This window comes from Geotrypetes seraphini, chromosome 4 (genome assembly GCF_902459505.1).
Source record: "Geotrypetes seraphini chromosome 4, aGeoSer1.1, whole genome shotgun sequence".
Lineage (NCBI taxonomy): Eukaryota > Metazoa > Chordata > Amphibia > Gymnophiona > Dermophiidae > Geotrypetes > Geotrypetes seraphini.
Genome location: NC_047087.1, coordinates 131,821,401 through 131,842,179, shown reverse-complemented (window position 1 = coordinate 131,842,179; position 20,779 = coordinate 131,821,401). Strand labels below are relative to the sequence as shown.

The 20,779-nt window shown below is 37.5% G+C and overlaps 1 protein-coding gene across 2 annotated transcripts in view; it reads left to right on the top strand.

The window, feature by feature from the left end:
* PRDM15 (PR/SET domain 15) overlaps nucleotides 1–20,779 on the top strand; it is a 354,917-nt gene that overhangs the window by 132,777 nt on the left and 201,361 nt on the right. Inside the window, exon 5 of one of the 2 annotated variants that reach the window (XM_033942187.1) lies at nucleotides 7,425–7,677. In XM_033942187.1, coding sequence (XP_033798078.1) covers nucleotides 7,425–7,677 — 253 coding nt within the window. Of the gene's footprint in view, nucleotides 1–7,424; nucleotides 7,678–18,378; nucleotides 18,505–20,779 lie in introns of those variants that run through there. The other variant, XM_033942188.1, reaches the window with a different exon arrangement.

The following is a 20,779-nucleotide window of genomic DNA, read 5'->3' as shown; positions in this document are numbered from 1 at the left end:
CACCTTTTAAAACTCCGCTGCCAACAGAAAAAAACCTGGACGTTATGGAAGAACTAAGACAAATCAAAGAAATTGTCTTAGACAGTAATAAAAAATTACAAAAAGCGATAGAAGAAGCTGCAATACTTACTAAAAGAGTAGACATGACAGAAAACAGGATTTCAACTTTGGAAGATAATACAGAACAATTAAACATAGATATGAATCACAGCAAAATCATATGGAAAGAAGTGACAGAAATTAAAAAAAATCTTGAAGATAGCAGGAATCGCGAACGAAGGAATAATTTGAGAATAATTGGATTACCTGAAGGTGTGGAAAAAAACGATCCAATTGCCTTTCTGGAAAAATTTCTACCCAAAATATTGCCTCTAAAATTCAAAACAGAACTAGAAATAGAAAGAGCACACAGGATTCCAGCTCAAAGAAATAATACTCAAACGGGACCGAGAACTTTAATATTTAAACTTCTAAGACACCAACAAGCTATTGAAATATGCCGACTTGCCAAGGAAAACAAAAACTTAAAATGCCAGGACTCAAAAATACACATTATCCCAGATTTCGCGAAAGAAACTGCAATGAGGAGAAAACAACTTTTGGACATGAGACCACAACTAAGAACATTAGGAGCTAGATTTGGGCTCCTTTACCCAGCGATAATGAAAGTTACTATCGCTAACAAGACTCAAAACTTTAATGACCCCATAAAACTACAAGAATTTTTAAATCAACATGAACAACCAATGACAACATAAGGATGATTACTTTATAAAATATGGATATATATATATATTTATATGATTGACAAAACTTTAACAGAAATTTGAAATCTTCAGTTAGAAAATTGGAACTTTCAGAGCAACGGAAGAAGAGCACACGAAGACCAAATTAATATTTGAATAACAAACAACATTCTACATAAGAAGCAAAGAAGAAATAAAATCGTAAGAAATATACAAGACTCAGTTCTAGAATTTTAAACGAAACAAACTTACATGCAGAATAGAGAAGTGGACAGAGATCCGTCTTGAATGATGACGGAGGAAGAATTCCTCTACAAAAGACTAAGAGGCATGCTGATTGGACAGAAAACGCTCATAGAGATAGAAAGATAACAAAATATGATTGGTTAAAGTTACTTCCTGTAGTAGGCGGTGCTTCCGGCTAAACTTGCGTTTCAAATATAAAATTTTGCGTTTCAAAAAAGATAAACTAAGATAAAGAAATAAAAAGATCTTGATTTGAAACGCAAGTTTACCTAATAAGTCTTAACCTCTCTGAATCGGTGATTCTAATATACCATATGATTATTCTTCATACAGAAAATTGCAAATGATTATAAAGGAAAAAAAAAAAAAAAAAAAAAAATCTGATGATTTAGAAGAATAATGATAAGTAAGGTAAATCTTTTGATTTCAAAATTTTTGAATATATTTAAATATATAAAAAATATAAAAATATATAAAAAAAAAAAAAAAAATGTGTGAATATATGCAAAAATATATTAAAAAATATTTAAATATTGATCTTAATATATTGTTTCATATATAATATATTATAAGATTTATATATTATGTATGTATGTATATATATATATATATATAGATCAAAGTTTAAAATAAGCTCCTTTAAATATTGATTTAAATATATTGTTTCATATATAATAATATATTCTGAGATTTATATATATATATGTATATATTGACCAAAATTTAAAATAAGCTCCTTTAAATCAATAAGGGGGTAGTAATTTATATAAATTATTAATAGCTTGGGGGGGTTATTTAAATCTAACCTCAATCTGCGTATCCAAGTTTTCGTAATTAAAAAGGGAGGGAAGGGAGGGATGGGAGGGAATAGAGGGGAATTATATAAGAAAATAAGATATTTAGGGAGGGGAAATGATATAAAACATTTAAAAGATTGGGAAAAATTTCTTCTTAAAAATATTTATTATATACTAAAAAATATTAACAACATAAATGGATTTTAAAATAATGTCATTAAATGTTAATGGTCTAAATCATATGATAAAAAGGAAAAAAGCTTTATCATTTTTAAAGAGGCAAAATTCAGATATATGCTTTATACAAGAGACCCACCTTTCACATATTGAATCTAATAAGCTGGAAGGAGGTTGGGTAAAACATTGTTTTTTCTCACCAGCTATAGGGAAAAAAGCAGGTGTTGCTATTCTAGTTAATAAAAAATGTTCTGCTTCATTCAAATTAAAAGCTTCAGATATTCATGGAAGATGGGTAATAGTGGAAATGAATATGGGAAATACTACCATGATATTGATTAATATATATGCCCCTAATTCGAACCAAAATGAATTTTTTAAAACCCTTCAACAACTGATCTTACCACTGGCTACTTCAAATCTAATAGTAGCAGGGGATTTCAATGCTGTAATGGATCCTTTATTAGATAAAAATCCAAGTAGATTTATGAAATCTATGGGATTAGAAAATTTGATACAATCTTGCGATTTAGCAGATATATGGAGAATACTTCATTTTAATGATCGGGAATTTTCTTTCTGTTCTCATGTTCACAATTCTTTTTCAAGAATAGATTATATATTTATTTCAAATCATCTAGCACAGCAAGTGACACAAGCTGCCATTGATCCTATTATTTTATCAGATCATGGTGGAGTATGGATCAAAATAAAAAATATAGATCAAAATAATAATAGACCAATTTGGAAGTTCGATAATACATTGTTGGCTGATTCTAATTTTTGTGAAAATCTCTTAATAAAAATGAAAGAATTCTTTCAAATAAATGATAAAGATGAGATTAATAGAGAAATTTTATGGGACGCTTTTAAAGCATCAATTAGAGGACAAATAATCTCCTATTCGGCTTTTCTTAAAAAACAAAATAAAAAACAATTTTTAAATTTAGAAAAAGAGATTAAAAATTTGGAATTAAAACTAATAGAAAAATGGGAATATTCAATTCAACAAGAATTGATAAAACTAAAAATTAAATATAATGAAATCTCATCTAAAATGATTAGGAAAGATATGTTCTCTCAGCAAACGTTGTATTATGGTAACTCAAATAAGTCGGGAAGAATACTAGCAAACTATCTTAAAACAAAAAAAAGGAAAACAAAATTAATAGCTATAAAAGATGAAAATGGAGACACATTTACACAAATTGAACCTATATTAAAACAATTCCTAAAATTTTATAAATCTCTTTATTCTTCCGAGACTTATATAAATAAAGAAAAAGATGGTATGGAATTTTTGAAAATGTTAGAGGGTCCAAAAGTTCCTGAACATATAAAACGAAGTTTAGAAAATCCAATATCACTAAAAGAATTAGGAACAGCTTTGAAGTCCCTTAGAGTTGGATCCGCTCCAGGTGGTGATGGATATACAGTTGAATTCTTTAAAACATTTCAAAATTTTTTAATACCCTATTTACTAAATCTTTATCAATATCAACTTAATAAAGGTTGTATTAAAGGCACTATATCAGAATCTTTAACTATTGTTTTGCCAAAACCTAATAAAGATCCCACTTTGGTCACAAACTATAGGCCAATATCTTTAATAAATGTAGATGGAAAATTATTAGCAAAAATACTTGCGATAAGATTGGCTAATGTACTCCCTCACATTATAGGTATGCATCAAACAGGATTCGTTGCTCAAAGACATTCATCTCACAACACCAGATTAACATTCCATATGCTATATTTAACAAAGAAAATGAATGAGCCTACTTTTGCTGTTTCATTAGATGCAGAAAAGGCTTTTGACAGAGTAGAGTGGCCTTTTATGTATCAGGCAATGGAATGGTTTGGTATAGGACCTGGATTCATACAAATGATACAAACATTGTATAGTTCCCCTTCTGCAAGATTATATATTAACAATACTTTTTCAGAAAAATTTAATCTACAGAGAGGAGTTAGACAAGGATGTCCCTTGTCTCCTTTGCTGTTTGATATTGTTTTAGAACCCTTAATAATAGCTATCCAACAAGCAAAGGATATACAGGGTATACCTCATTCAGTCAAAGAATATAAAATATCTGCATATGCAGACGATTTATTATTATATTTGAGGAATCCAGAATCTACCATTCCATATCTACTCGAACTAATTGAGAAATTTGGAAGTTTTTCAGGATATAAAATTAACTGGAATAAATCAGAAGTTCTTCCTCTAAATGTATATTGTACAAAAGGTTTATTTGACACATTTTCATTTGTTTGGAAGGAAGAATCTATTAAATATCTTGGAATTTGGATAACAAAAACAGTAGATGAGACAATGAAAATTAATGAAAAATCTCTAATTCAGAAAGTGACAGAAATGTGTGAGCAATGGAATCCTTTACATTTATCTTGGTGGGGAAGAGTACAAACCGTTAAAATGATGATTATGCCTGTAGTTTGCTACCAAATGGGGATGATACCAATTTTCTTTCATGAATCTTTTTACATAAAATTAAATAGAATTTTGACAAAATTCATTTGGCTAAACAAAAAACCAAGAATTGCTTTAGTGTCGCTACAAAAACCAATTAAGGAGGGAGGGGTAAATTTTCCCAACTTTTATAGGTACCATCAAGCCTATATTTTACGTCATGGTATGTATTGGATCCTCCCAGAGCCCACTGATAATATTCCAGACTGGTTCTGGCTAGAATGGAGACTAATATTTCCACTACGTCTTAGTCATGTAATTAGTATCAAGATGCCAAGGTTATATAAAGATCATAAAATATTTATGGATACCTGGAAAACTCTAAGATACATAAGTAATTTAACTCAAATTCCAATTAGTAAATCAACTACTCAAACAATATGGCTAAACCCCAAGATCAAAATTGGCGGTTTTAAAGTCATCTGGAAACATTGGATGACAGCAGGAATTCGTATTTTAAATGATGTAATAAAAAATGATAAGTTGCTGGAGTTTTCACAATTGCAACATAAATTTGGTCTTAATAAAACACAATACTTTAAATGGTTGCAATTGAAGCAATCTATTCAGGAAGGGTTCCCTGAATGGAAAAACCTTGCTAAATATCACAGTTTGGAATTCTTATGCTTCCAGATGGACTCAATAGGACATAAAGCTGCACAGTGGTATAAAATAATATCTGGATTTATAAATAAAAAACCAAAAAATGGACTTAGAGACATTTGGAGCATTGAGATAAAACACCAAATTAGTGTATCTCAATGGCCACGACTTTGGTCTTGGAGGTTAAAATGTACGATGTCAGCATCTATGAGGCAAACTTGGTTTTTTCTTCTTCATAGAGCATTTTGGACCCCAACACGTTTACATAGAATTGATAGCTCTAAATCTAATAGATGCTGGCACTGTCATGATGAAATTGGGACATTAGATCATCTTATATTTTTTTGTCCACTCATTTTAACATTCTGGAAATCAATTTGGCCCCAAATTAATAGGATGCTAGAAAATCCAATAGCCTTGACATATGATACTATATTATTTGGAACAACAATGAGGGAAAAAAGTCAAATATCATCAAGTAATAATAAACTTTTATTTGTTTTAACTGGAATAGCAATACAACAAATCACATTTAACTGGAAACAACATGATAGATTGAACTATATGTTTTGGTGGAATTCTGTGTGTCATATATACAAAATGGAACTTGCTATTGCAACACATAAAGGATATATGAATAAATTTCAAAAAATATGGGGACCACTAAAAGATTTTTGTAAAGAATAAAAAATTTTCCCATGAATAAAATTGACCATTAACAGATTTCTCTAATGAATGATTAATTCTTCCCAAGATAAGATATTTGAATAGAAGGGATGGGGGTGGGCTTTTAATTCTAACCACTACTTTCTAATTCAATATTTAAATGAATTTACAGAAAAATTGAATTTATATATTATTTATTGGAAGGGAGGGAGGGAAAAGGGATTATTATATATAATAAAAATTATATAAAAATTAAATTTATTGCAAAATATTATAACTTTATTCAAATTTAAATTTTTAATGAAATGTTAATTCAATGTTAATATATGAGATGATCAAGTGTGTATGTTTAAGTTTCTATTGAATTCTATTGTAACACTTGTTGTGACATAAGAAAATGAATAAAGAATTATAAACTAAAAAAAAAAAGAATTCAGTTTAAATGTATATGTATTATTTTAAAAATTTTACATGGTATTTTTATTCCTCTTCTATGGAACGTTTATAGATTTTCATATGCGAGAGGTACTCAACAATTTAAACTTTCCCTCCCTTCCAAGAAAGGAATTAAAGGAATCAAAAATTTCAGCCTCTCTTTGGCTTTCAAATTCTCACAATTATGGAATGATTGTCCTTTGATTTTGAGGTGTCTTCGTTCCTTCCAATCTTTTCGTAAATCCTTGAAAACTTTTCTATTTGCTAAATACTTTGAAAATTATTTTCCATGTATTTTAGTATTTTTTTAAAATGAATTTATTGTTAACCGTGTCGAGCTTCCCATGGTTGAAGACCCAGTATATAAGGCTAAGGGCTCCTTTTACAAAGCCGCGTTAAGACCTTAACGTGCAGAATAGCACGCGCTAGCCGCTACCGCCTCCTTTTGAGCAGGTGGTAGATTTTCGGCTAGCGCACACTATAGCGCGCACTAATCCAGTGCGTGTGTTAAAAACGCTAGCGCACCTTTGTAAAAGGAGCCCTAAGGTTTAGTTTAGTTAGTATATACTGCATACAACTATGTGGTTTCCATATCACATACATAAAATCTTGTTTCCCTACGATTATCACATATAACATAGACATGACTAAATAACATCATTAATCGTCCCTGTTATAAACCGGGATAGAGCGCAAATTCAGTCAGTTCACAGATACAAGCAAACTTTTAAATCATACATTGCTGTCAAAAATAATTCTAAAGGCAATTATCAACTGAAATTTACCTTAACTACTTATTTTTCTCAAAACTGCTGCTTATGGACTGAGTTTTTTAAATATCTTCAGTTCTATAACAGGGTGCCCATTATAGGAACTGGTTACAGAACTTATTTTAAGTCTCTTCTTTATAGAATGATAATAGAAATGGATAAAAACATGTGTACATTAAGGTGTGATCATTTTCACTAGCCTTGTAGCTGGTTTAAATTTTCATGCATAGGTGTTAACATGAATGCTTATAAAGGATAGAATTATTTTATGCTTTGCTGAGGCTCCATCCATACATTCTTCTGGATGAAACTTGTGAGTCCCAGAAATTATGTATCAAGACACAAACTTGGTTTATAAAACACTTATATACAAAAGAAAGCTAAGCATGGCCCAAAGCTAAGAATGTATATACGAATATCTTTATTTGCAGAATGGTAGGAAGCCAATAAAGATATATCCCCAAGTCACCCTCTGCATTTTCTGTTGCTGTAGATTTTCCAGAAGGAGGGGTCTGTGCTTCACCTGGACACCAGCAACGAGGATGACAGTAACTGGATGATGATGGTGAGACCAGCCACTGATTATGAGCATCAGAATCTGACAGCTTTCCAGCATGCTGAAGATATCTACTTTACCACCACACAAGACATTCCTGCTGGCACAGAACTGCGTGTCTGGTATGCAGCTTTCTATGCCAAGAAGATGGAGAAACCTTTCTTAAGGCAGAGCACAATGACTCACAATGGTAGGGCTTTTTTTCACATTTCGACCACACAGCAACACTAGATAGTCCCCAGCCTCCTGTACTTTGCAACATTCCATGGGTCCCTCCCTTCACTAGGGAAGCATGTCACTCTTATGTTGTTAAAAATGGAAAATCGTTCTGAAATTCTAATGTACTCCTTATGACCTCAAATCACACATGTCATCATCTGGAACAGTATCTAATAGATTAAACGAAGAGCAGACCAAACAAATATAAAGAGAAAGACAATTTTAATACAACATATGCCTAAACCTAAAATAATCAGAGAAAGACCAACTTAGACCATAATAAATATAGTAGTAGTAATAAATATACATATCCATTTAAAAACACCAAGCACATAAAACATATCCATCTTTGAAAAGGATCACAGGAAGACAGACAGATCAGACTCTAAATTGAGTCCATATGGTGTAACAATATTAAATTTGAAAATAAACTTCTGTTCCTCTTATAATAAAAACAAAACAAGAAGAACTGCAGACACACGTACAATGATACAGGCAAAGTTTATTAATGTCAATAAATTGAATGCGTTTAAAAACAACATCTTAAAGCAAACCAAGGGACCCAACACGGTCCATGTTTCGCTACCACGCCTTCATCAGGGGTCCCAGGTTGAAAGAGGATCAAATGAAACCGCAAGACAAACCGGCCACCGGCTCCATGGAGTTCGAGAGTGGCAGACGCTGTCCCACCTGATCACTGGCGATGAATAAAAGCCTGTCCAAACCTCCACCTTTCCATGACACAGTAGACTTGCTGACACTAAACCACAGTTGGTTGAAAACATTATTTTTCTGTTTACAGTGTTCTACAAGTGGTTTCTCAATACATTTATAAGTAATAACACTTCTATGTTCGATAATCCTTTGTTTCAACTGTCTTTCTAAAATATAATAATCCATATCGGCAGATCACCACATAAATCATTTTACAGAAGACATTTTGATGATTTGGACATGAACTGAATATCAAGTACTGTATTGGCTTTTCACGAATGGCTCAGTGAAAGAGATCAGAATCTAAAATTTCAGATTAATTATCACGTTGAGGATATTTTTCTTGGACATAATGATAATCTATGAAAATGGCACATTTAACACAACATTTTATAGGAAAGAGACAGATACCAATAAGATGCTTCGTTACACAAGTTACCATAGTCACTCATTGAAGAAAAACTTGCCCTTCAGTCAGTTCCTTAGGATTAAGCACATTTGTTTCATTAAGGAAGATTATGATTATCACTCTCACGTAATGACTGACAGATTTAAAGAAAGGTTACCCAGTTAGACACACAGAGGCAGGGAAAAATAGGACTTGGCCATTTGAAAGGAAATCGTTGTGGATATAAATACTGACAAATTAGTATGCGCCTTATTCTATGATCATATGTTATATGAACTTACACAAATACTATGAAAACATTGATACATAATACAGAGCATTCCTAATTTTTCTAATAAAGAGCTCATGATGGTTTTCAAAAGTTAGAGGAACCTGAAAGCTATTTTATTTATTGAGATTTATTAACCACCTTTCATGAGGAGATTCACCCAAAGCAGTTTACAATACTTTGAATAGTAATCAGGTACTCTAAGTATTTTCCCTATCTGTCCCAGCAAACTCACAATCTAACTATGGAACCTGGGGCAATGAAATGTTATATGACTCACCCAGAGTCACAAGGATCAGGCTGAGATTGAACTCACATCCTCAGAGTGCTGAGGCAGCAACTCTAACCACTAGGCCACTCTTCCATCATCAGTAATTCCTGTTGCACATGGCATTAGCAGCAGAAAAATTCTGGGGCATTATCCCTGTGGCAATTGCTCCACATGTGCAGTCATTCTTAAGGTAAAGGAATTTATGCATCTGAAGACCAGACGGAAATATGAACTTTGATGTTTTTCAAATTGTAGGTCTGAAGGGTGTGATTTATGTGATGATCTGCCTATGTGGATTTTTGTACATCAGAAAAACTAAAAGACAGTTGAAACAAAGGATTATTGAACACAGTAGTGCCATTACTTGAAAATGTATTGAGAAATCGCTAGTAGAATACTATACAGAAAAATCATGTTTTCAACTAACTGTGGTTTATAGTTGTCAGCAAGCATACTATGTCCTGGAGAGGTGGAGATTTGGACAGGCTTTTATTACAAGAGGAACAGAAGTTTATTTTCAGGTTTAATACTGTTACACCACATGGACTGAATTTAGAGTCTGATATGTCTATATCCCTGTGATCCTTTTACTGATCCTTGTTTTATCTGCTTGGTGTTTTAAATAGATATGCATATTTATTATAGTCTAAGTTGGTCTTTCTCTGATTTTTTTAGGTTTAGGCATATGTTGTATTAAAATTGTCTTTCTCTTTATATTTGTTTGGTCTGCTGTTTGTTCCATTATTTCTCATCGCAGATCACTTGCCTCCTTTACATTCCTATACAGTATCTCATTGATTCATGCTGTTTGTTGGATGTCATTGATGACATCATAGGTAATCTGAACTGGTTCCCAGGGGAATTACAGGAAAAGTAGAGAGTGACATAGTAATCGTTACCACGGTAATTCCCATGGTAACAGTTAAGAGTTGACCATTTTGACTGGTATTACCGCGGTAGTAGTAGACCGTTCTATGGTAGTACCCAGCAATGGGGAACCAGGGTGCCCTCCCCAAGCTTCCCTTTTAACATCCGTAATGGTCTAGTGGCTTCTTTGGAAGCAGGAAAGAGCCCATCTCCTTCCTGCCACTGCCGGTCTGAAGATTTTCAAAATGGCCGCCAAGACTTCATGCAGCAGCCTCACAAGACTTTGTGAAGTTTTGCAAGGCTGACCCATGGAAGTCTAGGCAGCCATCTTGAAAATCTTTAGATTGGCAGGGTCAGGAAAGAGTTAAGTTCTTTCCTTCTCCTGAAGATGCCACTAAACCAACCAGGGATGATAAGGTAAGGCACCGGGGGGGAGGAGGGTTGGCATTGGGGTTGTACCACGGGAGGAGGAGTAGGTGGGATGGATGGATGGCAGGAGAGGGGAGAGATGGATAGACGAATGCAGGCAGAGGAGGGGAGGCAGGGATGTAGCAATGGGTGGGCTAGGCCTACCCAGACAGCAGCAGAGAAATTTTCCACACCGATGTCGGGTAAGGAGGCTGGGCTCCCGCAGTCCCTCTCTTCACTCTTTAATGGGTCAGAGTGAGTGGCAGCAATTCCTACAGGCTGCCTGCCACTAACTCAGAAGCCTCTCCTCTGCCGCTGTCACAACTTCCTGTTTCTGCTGGGGCAGGATGTGGCAGAGGAGAGGCTTCCTGGTTAGCGGCAGGCAGTCTGAGGGAATTGCTGCCACTGACTCTGACCTGTTGAAGCCAGAAAGTGAAGAGAGGGAATGTAGGAGCTCAACCTGCTCCCCCGATTCCAGCAAGAGAGAGAGTTAAGTGTGGTAGGGGAGATATAGGAAGGAAAGATGAGGGTTGAGAAGACGAGAAGGAGGTTTGTAGGACATGGGGTAGAGGGGAAGAAGGGAGAGATGCTGCAAAGTGGTATAGAGGGGCGAGAAAGGGAAAATGTTACTTATGGGGTAGGGGGAGGGAGAGATAATGCAAGGAGAAGGACAAGAGAGGGAGAAATGTTGGGGACTAGGGGGTGCATGAGGAGAGAGGGAGAAATATTAAAAATTATCGAGGAAGGGAGACATGTTTGATTCAGGGCACAAGAGAGGGGGAGAGAGGCAGAGATGTTGGACATGGCAGAGAAAGGGAGTTTTCCAATAGGTCTATTGATGTTCTAATACGCATTGTAGTATTTGGTGCTGTATTTTCTTAAGTAGGTCCTTATTACAAGACTCATGGATGTTACTGCTATTATTGTATGGTAGAATTGCTCTTCAGGTTCTGGGTGACATTTGTAGTGTCCTGTATTACTTCACAGTATGCCTGTTACTGGATTTTGGATTTGGATTTAGATCACACCTTTCTCAGTAATAGCTTAAGGCAAGTTTCTTTCAGGTACAGTAGATATTTTCAACATCCTGGAAGGCTTACAATTTAAGTTTTGTACCTGATTCAATGGTTGAGTGACTTGTCCAAGATTTTAAAGAGTAGCAGTGACATCCCTAGTTCTCAGCCTGCAGCTCGATTAGATACAACTAGAACAAATAACACACAATATCTATATTAGCTAAGCCTAATATTTGGTAACTCAGTCCCTTGCTAAAGGCTAGCAGAGCTGAAGCCTGGTGGCCAATTGGCAATCTACCAAACCCACCAAGGTTTATGGTAGCTAGTAACCTCAGGAGTTTTGGTTAGTGCTGCTGAATATCACTTTTTACATGGCTAACAGGAAGATACTAGACTGACAAGCTAAGTATTAAAATACCTCCATATAGTTCCAGAATACTGCAAATTTTATTCTGCTCAGTATGTTGTTTTTCTGTAAATTATTTTGATTTTTTTAAATACATAATTCCCTAGAGGGCATACAGTATGCGTTAGAAAGTGACATGGGGAGAAAATTCATCCCCGTCTCCTCACCATCCCCACAATTTTAATTTTCTTCTTTGCGTCTCCCCGCTCAAAGCAGAAACATGATTTTATGCAAATTTTTTAGCTTAGGGTATTGCAAATAAACATTTTAAGCCTATAAACTCTCACAGTGAAGCAGCAAAAAATGCCACATTCTGCCTGCTTTCCCTACTTATTTGTATGTAGTTTATATCTACTCTGAATAAAATCAGATACTGGATGTTTAGTGCAGCTTAAAAAGAATACTGTTCCCCCCTGTATGAGCACCACTCTTAAAAAAAAAAATGGGACAATACTTCTATTACTGATTGTTTTATGCACACAGTATATTTTTTAACTTAAATTTCCATCAACTTGTAATTATACTAGAGGATATACACACCCACGGCTTTAGCATGCGACCTTATTTATATCCCAAAGCCACATGGGGCTTTTAATCTTTTTGCCTTAACCTTCAATACAGGTCTATAAAGCTGTTTTTCCCCCACTTCCGTTGCTTTGCTTTTTACTTCAGCACAGCTTTCCTTTTGACGTGCTTTCTCATTTCTTAATCTTTGCTGTTCACCTAACTATGGACATCATGCCTTTTTTGCCTTCTGTATACCATTAGTCCTTATGTATCGTGCCATATTTGTACCATTAGTCTTTATGTATCATGCCATATTCGTACCTGTCATTATTATTATTTTTATCCTCACATGGTTGTAAATGTACTTTTATATATGGATTTCAATTTATCATGTCTTATAATTAAAGACCAAGCTGAATGTTCATACTCATGGACACTAAAGGCAATGAAAGTAAACATAGAAACATAGAAAAAGACGGCAGATAAGGGCCGTGGCCCATCTAGTCTGCCCATCCCAATGACCCTCCCCTATTTATCTCTGTGCAGAGATCCCACGTGACGATCCCATTTCTTCTTAAAATCAGGCATGCTGCTTGCCTCGATAGACTTCCACTTCAGGTGATCGAGGCAAGCAGCGTGCCTGATTTTAAGAAGAAATGGGATTGTCACGTGGGATCTCTGCACAGAGATAAATAGGGGAGGGTCATTGGGGTGGGCAGACTAGATGGGCCGCGGCCCTTATCTGCCGTCTTTTTCTATGTTTCTATGTTTACTTTCATTGCCTTTAGTGTCCATGAGTATGAACATTCAGCTTGGTCTTTAATTATTGGTTCATATATATAATCCATTCACATCTTTGTTTCATTCATTTTATGGGTGCATTATATTTCATCGTGACCATGCTTTACATATCTTATATCATTTAACTTTAAAATTACAATATGAAATGATTTGTCTATTAATTTGATAGCTATGTTTGTCCTGCTGTCTTAGAACTAAGTCATTTTATTCTGTTATTTTAACTGCATTATTCTATGTGTTCATGTCCTATTATGGTTTCTTCATGTTTGAATACAATGTCTTTTTTATATAGTTTAAAGACAATAGACTGTTTTCAGTCCAATTCTTTATATGTGAGTTTGCAAACCATTGGTATGTATAATGTCTTCTCATCATTACATTGTGTCACATATCTCTTCATGTTTTCAAAATCAGACACTTATTATGGTTTCTTCATTCTATTAACTTTTTATTCTTATGGCTTCTCTTAGGCACTTTATAAATTTCTGTGCTTAATCTTATACTCTAATACACACCATGGCACTTTTTCTTTTTGGCCTTTTTTGGCACATTTTTTCCTCTCATGTCTCTTGTTGATGTTTCAAGCCTCTTTATATAGCATGATCACACTTGGCTCACTTGTTTTATCTTGCAGTCGAGTATAGACACTAATATGCATGCTCCAGATTGGCATCACAGTCACTTCTTATCATTCTATCTTTTTATCTCTTTATCTTTCTCTTTATTATTATTCATCATTACCTCTTCCTTTTAGGTTCTCTGAGGAAAGCGTGTTCGCCGAAACACGGACCGTGTAGGGTCCGGTTGGATTTTTATCACTGTATTTTTTATCATTGTACTTTTTTAATTGAATTTTCATGGTTTTATATGTCAGTGTTTAATAAATTATCTCCAGAACATCTGTATCCACAGTTTTTGTTTTTATTGGTGGATTGTTTTCACTGTGGATCATTGGGTCTCCCCATTTTTCTTTGTTGAATGTCTAGTAGCCATTGCACAGTTACTTGGACCCTGGCCTCCTTTTCTGGTCTTCTGGCCGGAACGTCCACAAACAGATCTGGGGGAAGGCAAAAGAACTCGATTTTGGGACCCTCCCGTATAAGATCTGAGGAAATTTGCTCCCATACTGTCCAGAATGCCGAGAGCCTCCTGTCAATATGCGGGAGTGCAGCTGTCACCTTGGTGTCACTGAGACCCTGAGGGTTGCTGGCATCTGGAGCTGCCAAATCTCTGTCTGGCTCCCTAAGATTTCTGAGCAGAGGCACCTGTGTAATACTAGCGGGAGTGTCGTGAGAAACAAAAATTTCCCCTGCCTCCCTAAGTGGGTTGATGAGGTCTGCTGTCTGGCAGAGACTTAGTACAGTGATCCGCCACACTGGCAAGAGATCGTCTAAGCTCTCACTAAATAGCATCTTGTCCTTTAAAATGCAGTTTGCTTAAGGTGGCCTTGGAACCTGAATTGCCCACCCATTGCCATATCCAGAGCATCCTGCAGGTGGAAACGACATAGGCCAACGCCTTGTTCATGACTCTGATGATGTCATAGAGAGCATCCACAACATATTCTACTCCCTCCAGTACCAGCTTGGGGCAAACGTCTTCCATTTACCTTCATCAAAGGATAGCGGTGGTGGCAGCTCACCTCTGCAGGATGGGAATCCAGTTGCACCCATACTTGGACGACTGGCTGGTCAAAGCCCCATCCCTCTCAGAGGGAGAGCAGGTGGTGTGGCAAGTTGTAAATCTCCTTCAGGATCTGGGCTGGATTGTCAACTTCAAGAAGAGTCATCTAGAACCGACCCAATGCTTGGAGTATTTGGGAGTCTGCTTCAACATGGCGAAGGACTGTGTTTTTCTTCCTGAGCCATGCTAATAGTAGCTCAGGAATCAGATTGCAAATCTTTTTGTGATGCAGAATTCTACTGCTTGGCATTACCTTCAGCTCCTAGGCTCAATGACAGCCACTCTGGAAATGGTTCCCAGAGCGTGAGCACATATGCGTCCCCTACAGGATTACCTTCTCTTCTGGTGGTCCCCGCAGCATCATTCCTTCCAAAGGCAGCTTCCCTGGACAGGGGGAGTGAAGCACAGCTTGCCCTGGAGGCTCCAAGTAGACTTCTTATCGATGAGTGTTCCTCTCTGAATCTCCTCATGGGTGATCATAACAACCGATGCTAGCCTCTCAAACTGAGAGGGTTCATTTGTGATGGTCATCCGGTACAGGGCCAGTGGTCTCTCCATCAAAGAAAATGGTCCATATATCGCCTGGAACTGTGATTTATTTTGCTAGCATTAAGGTCATTGGAAAAAGATCTCAAAGTGAAGGCAATTCTCAGACAATGCCATCGTGGTAGCCTATGTGAACAGATAAGGAGGCATTTTGCATTTGGAGGCTCAGATATTATTATGGACAGAAGCTCACCTTCAGGCGCTCTCTACAGCACACTCTACGAGATATGACAGAATGGTCCCTATCTCGAAGAGCATCTGACCTCATTGTGGAATGCTGGGGAAGAACACAAAGGCGAGTCGCTTCTACAGCTGAAGAGATGAATCAGAAAGCACAGGTTTGGACGTGATAGTTCAGCCCTAGCTGGAAGAGAAGCTGTTTTATGTGTTTCCACCATGGCTATGGTGGGCTGGGAAGGGACACAAAGTCAAACTACTGTGAGGACAATCAATTTATTAAAACATCATATATTAACATAATACATATATCATGTGCATAAAAAGAGGCAGGCATAAAATGATCCGTTTTATAAATGTTCCCTGCAGCATCGACATAGCGTTTTAAAAAAATCTGGTCAGGCAGCAGGCTTAGGACTGGACACCGAGAGTACCGGTAATCCTCTTTTATTAGTTGTAATCTGGTGCCATCTACTGGGCTTTTATTTTATGCACCCCTGAAAAAGGCTTATACAGCTGAAACACGGACCGTGTTAGGGTCCAGTTTGGTTTTAAAAAAGGATCATTTTATGTCTGCCTCTTTTTATGCACATGACTTTGTGTCCCTTCCCCACTCTTTTTTGGTTTCATATCCCGTACGTAGGGTTGTGATTTTTTCCTTTGTATTCATGTGATAGATTCCATGGTGGGCTGGGTCATTCACATAATTATGACTCGTCTGGTACCTGTGATTCTGGTAGCCCAATTGGTCTCTACAGCCATGGTATGCGGATCTAGTATGGCTCCAACGGGACAGATGCATCAAGTTACCGGTTCATCTGGGGCTACTTAGTCAGGGGCCAATTCACATGGAGAGCCCAGATCACTTTGGTCTTACAGCATGGCTATAAGGTAGGTAGTTCTACTCTCCGAGCTAAAAAGACTTTGACTGTTGCAGTCTACTCTAAGGCCCAGAAGGCTTTTCAGCTCTGGTGCACTAAAGATAATATGGAGCCTTTCAAGGCTCCAATTCCAGGGATTTTTGCATTTCTACAGCTAAACTAGAGAAGCCCTGGCAGTGGCATCTCTCAAAGTACAGGTATCAGGCCTCTCGTGCTTCTGAGCTCGAGTGGGAAAAGTTTCACTGGCATCTCATCCAGACGTGACCAGTTCTGACATCAGAGAGAAGGCCTTCGGGTCAGCCATGTGCAGCAGTTGCCCGCATCCCTACAACAAATGTCGCTGAAGACAGGAAGGAGCAGCAGCCCACCTGGAAGGAGGTAACTGGGATCCCCCACTGACCTGGAAGGCTTCCCTCTAATGTCAACTCTGACATCGAAGGAAAGCCTTCTGGGCTTTGGTGGAGGGGAGTGGGCAGGAAGGAGGGCATGGGATCCCCAACAGCGGCTTCAGCAGAGGCCGGTGGGCAGGAAAGAGGGTATGGGATCCCCGGCGACCATTAAGCAGGAAAGGGGGGCGGAAGACCAATGCAGTGTGTACCCCTAAGGGTATGCGTACTGCATGTTGAGAATCTCTGACCTAGAGTACAGACTCCTATGTCCTTGCTACAAAATGGAAGATTAGGTTCTTACCTGGATGATTTCTTTCTGTTAAAGGAATAGGAGTCTGTACGGCCTGCCATGTCAGTTTTCAATGTACCTGCTTCCTGCCTCAAATAAATCTATAGACAGAACTGGAGTTTTCTCTTGTCATTTGGAAGAACATGTAATCATATATGTATAATAAAGGAATAAGTTGTTGAGTTCCTGAGCTCTGTATGTGTTTGTGTTAGTTGCACACAGCAGGGTGGTTCGTTGTACAACTGTGTAATTAGTTCATGCTAATTATTGTTCTTTTTCATGAGTTACAGAGCATTCTTCTCTTATAGTGGATATTGATTGCTTTGGTAAAGGGGACTATACGCCACTGGTGAAGGAGGAGGAGCTGAAAGATGTGATTGACAACCTTCTGCAAAGCACAAAACAAAAAAGGAGAACCAGAGGTCCAACTTCGTCTGCAGTGAAAAAACAGACCAGAGCAAACAAACTAAAGAAAAATATCACAAAAAAGAAGAAGCCTGGAAAAATAGCGTTTAGTAGTACACCGGGGAATCGCCAAAATGCAATAAAAAGTTCGTCACAGTAACTTTGTGACAAACTTTTTATTGCATTTTGGCGATTCCCCGGTGTACTACTAAACGCTATTTTTCCAGGCTTCTTTTTTGTGATTTTTTTCTTTATCAGCATGGACCCCTGATGAAGGTTGTCTGAAACACGGACCGTATTGGGTCCCCCTTCTGGTAAAAGGTTTTTAGTTAAGATTTATTTGTCAAATTAAAATTTGCCTGCACCGTGTACAAGTCTGCAGTTTTAGTTTGTTTGCTCTGACAACCTTCTGCAAGCAGTTTGCGCTCAGAGGTAATTCACGTAGAGAACAGACTCCTATGTCCTTTAACAGAAAGAAGATTATCTAGGTAAGAACCTAATTTTTCATTATCTGTTTCTTTGGTACAGTGGCATCCTATAGTTTTAGAGCTTGATTTTATGTGAGAAATCCAAAAACGGCATCTTTCCTTATTGTCCCTCCAGACCAGTCCAGACATGTGGGTTTATGCTCTTGTACCAGAAGATGGACACAGTTAGCTTGATGTCATCACTCTTTTTTGAAAAACCTCCACCAGAACAAAGGAGTGCAGCATTTTCCTTTGTTGTACTCCTTTGGGATGCACTGGCAGAACACACCATAGGTAAAAACATTGCAAGATATGGACAAGGAAAGATGATGTCACCTGAGAGGTGGAGATTGTAGGAGAAGCCTGAATCAGGCCTCTTTCAAGGCTTTCATAAAACAGAGGGCTAGCAGGAGCTTGTAGGTGAAGCCAAGATCAGGCCATTTTCATAGCTTGCAGAAAGCGAAGCAATAGTGGGAGCCTAGAAGACACTGCACATCACAGGGCAGAATGGTATAGTCCAGTAAGTAAGGACTTTGCACAGGTAAAATAAAGATATGAGCAAGGAGAGATTATATCACCTTAAAGACAGAGATTGTGGGCTTCCTTTCACCAGTTTTGTTTTGTTTTGTTTGACACTTAGTCCACTGAATATTATTATTCTCTGGAGTTGTGGGTTAGCCTTAACTCATAAAGATAGCAACATTGTAGAAGTTATATTACATTATACAGTTCCTGTGATCAACAATTAGTAGATCAACTCCTAGTAGAGAAAAGCTGCTCAGATGACATAAAAGATAACCTTTGGTCTAGACCAGTGGTCTCAAACTCAAACCCTTCGCAGGGCCACATTTTGGGTTTCTAGGTACTTGGAGGGCCTCAGAAAAAAATAGTTAATGTCTTATTAAAGAAATGACAATTTTGCATGACATAAAACTCTTTATAGTTTATAAATCTTTCCTTTTGGCTAAGTCTTAATAATAATATTGTAATTTATAGCTTAAGAGACATATGATCAAGAACCTGCTTTATTTTACTTTTGTGATTATGATAAACATACCGAGGGCCTCAAAATAGTACCTGGTGGGCCGCAAGTGGTCCCCGGGCCGCGTGTTTGAGACCACTGGTCTAGACAAATGGGCTAAGGCAGCTTTCCTTTCAGGAAAGTTGAGCAAAACTGAAAACATTCTTCTGACTAATGATTGAGATATAAAGGACTTCAAATAGGAAAGGTATATAAATAGCTATGTGTGATGGAAGGAGCAACAATCGAGTATAAACCACTGAGGGAAAAGATCAGAAAGAGTGTTATAGGAGGCTAAAATTGGTACTGAAGAGTACATTAATATCGCAGAATAAAATACTGTAGAAGCCATTAATCAGCTGGCGATTCCTGCACTCTTGTACAGCACTGAAATTGTAAATCGGTCTCTTAAAGATCTTTAAAAACTGAATGTACGAAACAGAGAATACTTCCATGCCCATGAAGTCATTTAAAAGAATAAGTATATACCAAGATATTTTACATTTTTCAAGCCAAAGAAGGAATGGGTGTCATAAGAAATAGAGTATACCTATTGAGCTACCGTAATAAGCCTCTAGGCCAGGGGTGTCGAAGTCGGTCCTCGAGGGCCGCAATCCAGTCGGGTTTTCAAGATTTCCCCAATGAATATGCATGAGATCTATGTGCATGCACTGCTTTCAATGCATATTCATTGGGAAAATTCTGAAAACCCGACTGGATTGCGGCCCTCGAGGACCGACTTCGACACCTGTGCTCTAGGCTCTTAAAAGAATCATCAAATCCAAATGCACAAAAAGTGTTGAAATATGTATAAAAGTAAACATCCAGAAAATTTATCCTTCATTAAACTTAGACAGTTGTTTCACTTGTTAAAGGAAAGAGTGAGGGATCCAAGATGGCAATTAGGACGGACGCATAATGCTGGGCTCCGTGTCCGTGTTAGCGCCGTTCTTACCCTCTCTCCATGGCTAGTTTCCTGGCAGGATGCTGCTGGATTGTGTCCATTTTCTTGAAGGTGTGTGTAGTGGTCGCGCCAGTTTGCTGTGAGAAGATGGGAAAGAGGAAGGGACCTCCGGCGGCTGTGAGTTCCGGCGGCCGCGAACTCCAAACAACTGACATAGATGATGCTGGACGCTAAGTTGAAGCGCCAACCAATGGGGACCACCCAGGCTTTGGGAGGGACGCCGAGTGAATCGGCAGACCTTAGTGGGGAGCGGGCTTCTTTAAACCTGATCCAGAGGCAGCCCCCTTACCAGCTTGCAAGTCATTTTACTGCTTCGGAGGATGTGAAACAACCAACCCAGCCTGGGATTTTGCTGTTGAGCCCCAGAGGAGAAAAGAGAGCAGATGAGATGGAGAATTCTGCTCCCACTGAAGCCCTATCAACGGTGCCCGTTGCAGTTATGGCTGAGAACTTTTCCACTTCAATAGAGCAGTTTGGAGAGATTATTAAGCCTGATAAAGTCTGTATTGATGACCTGTGGAAGGCCATAGCCATTATGGACTCCAACCTTAAAAAAGCCATAGTTATGGTACGTTCAGATTGTG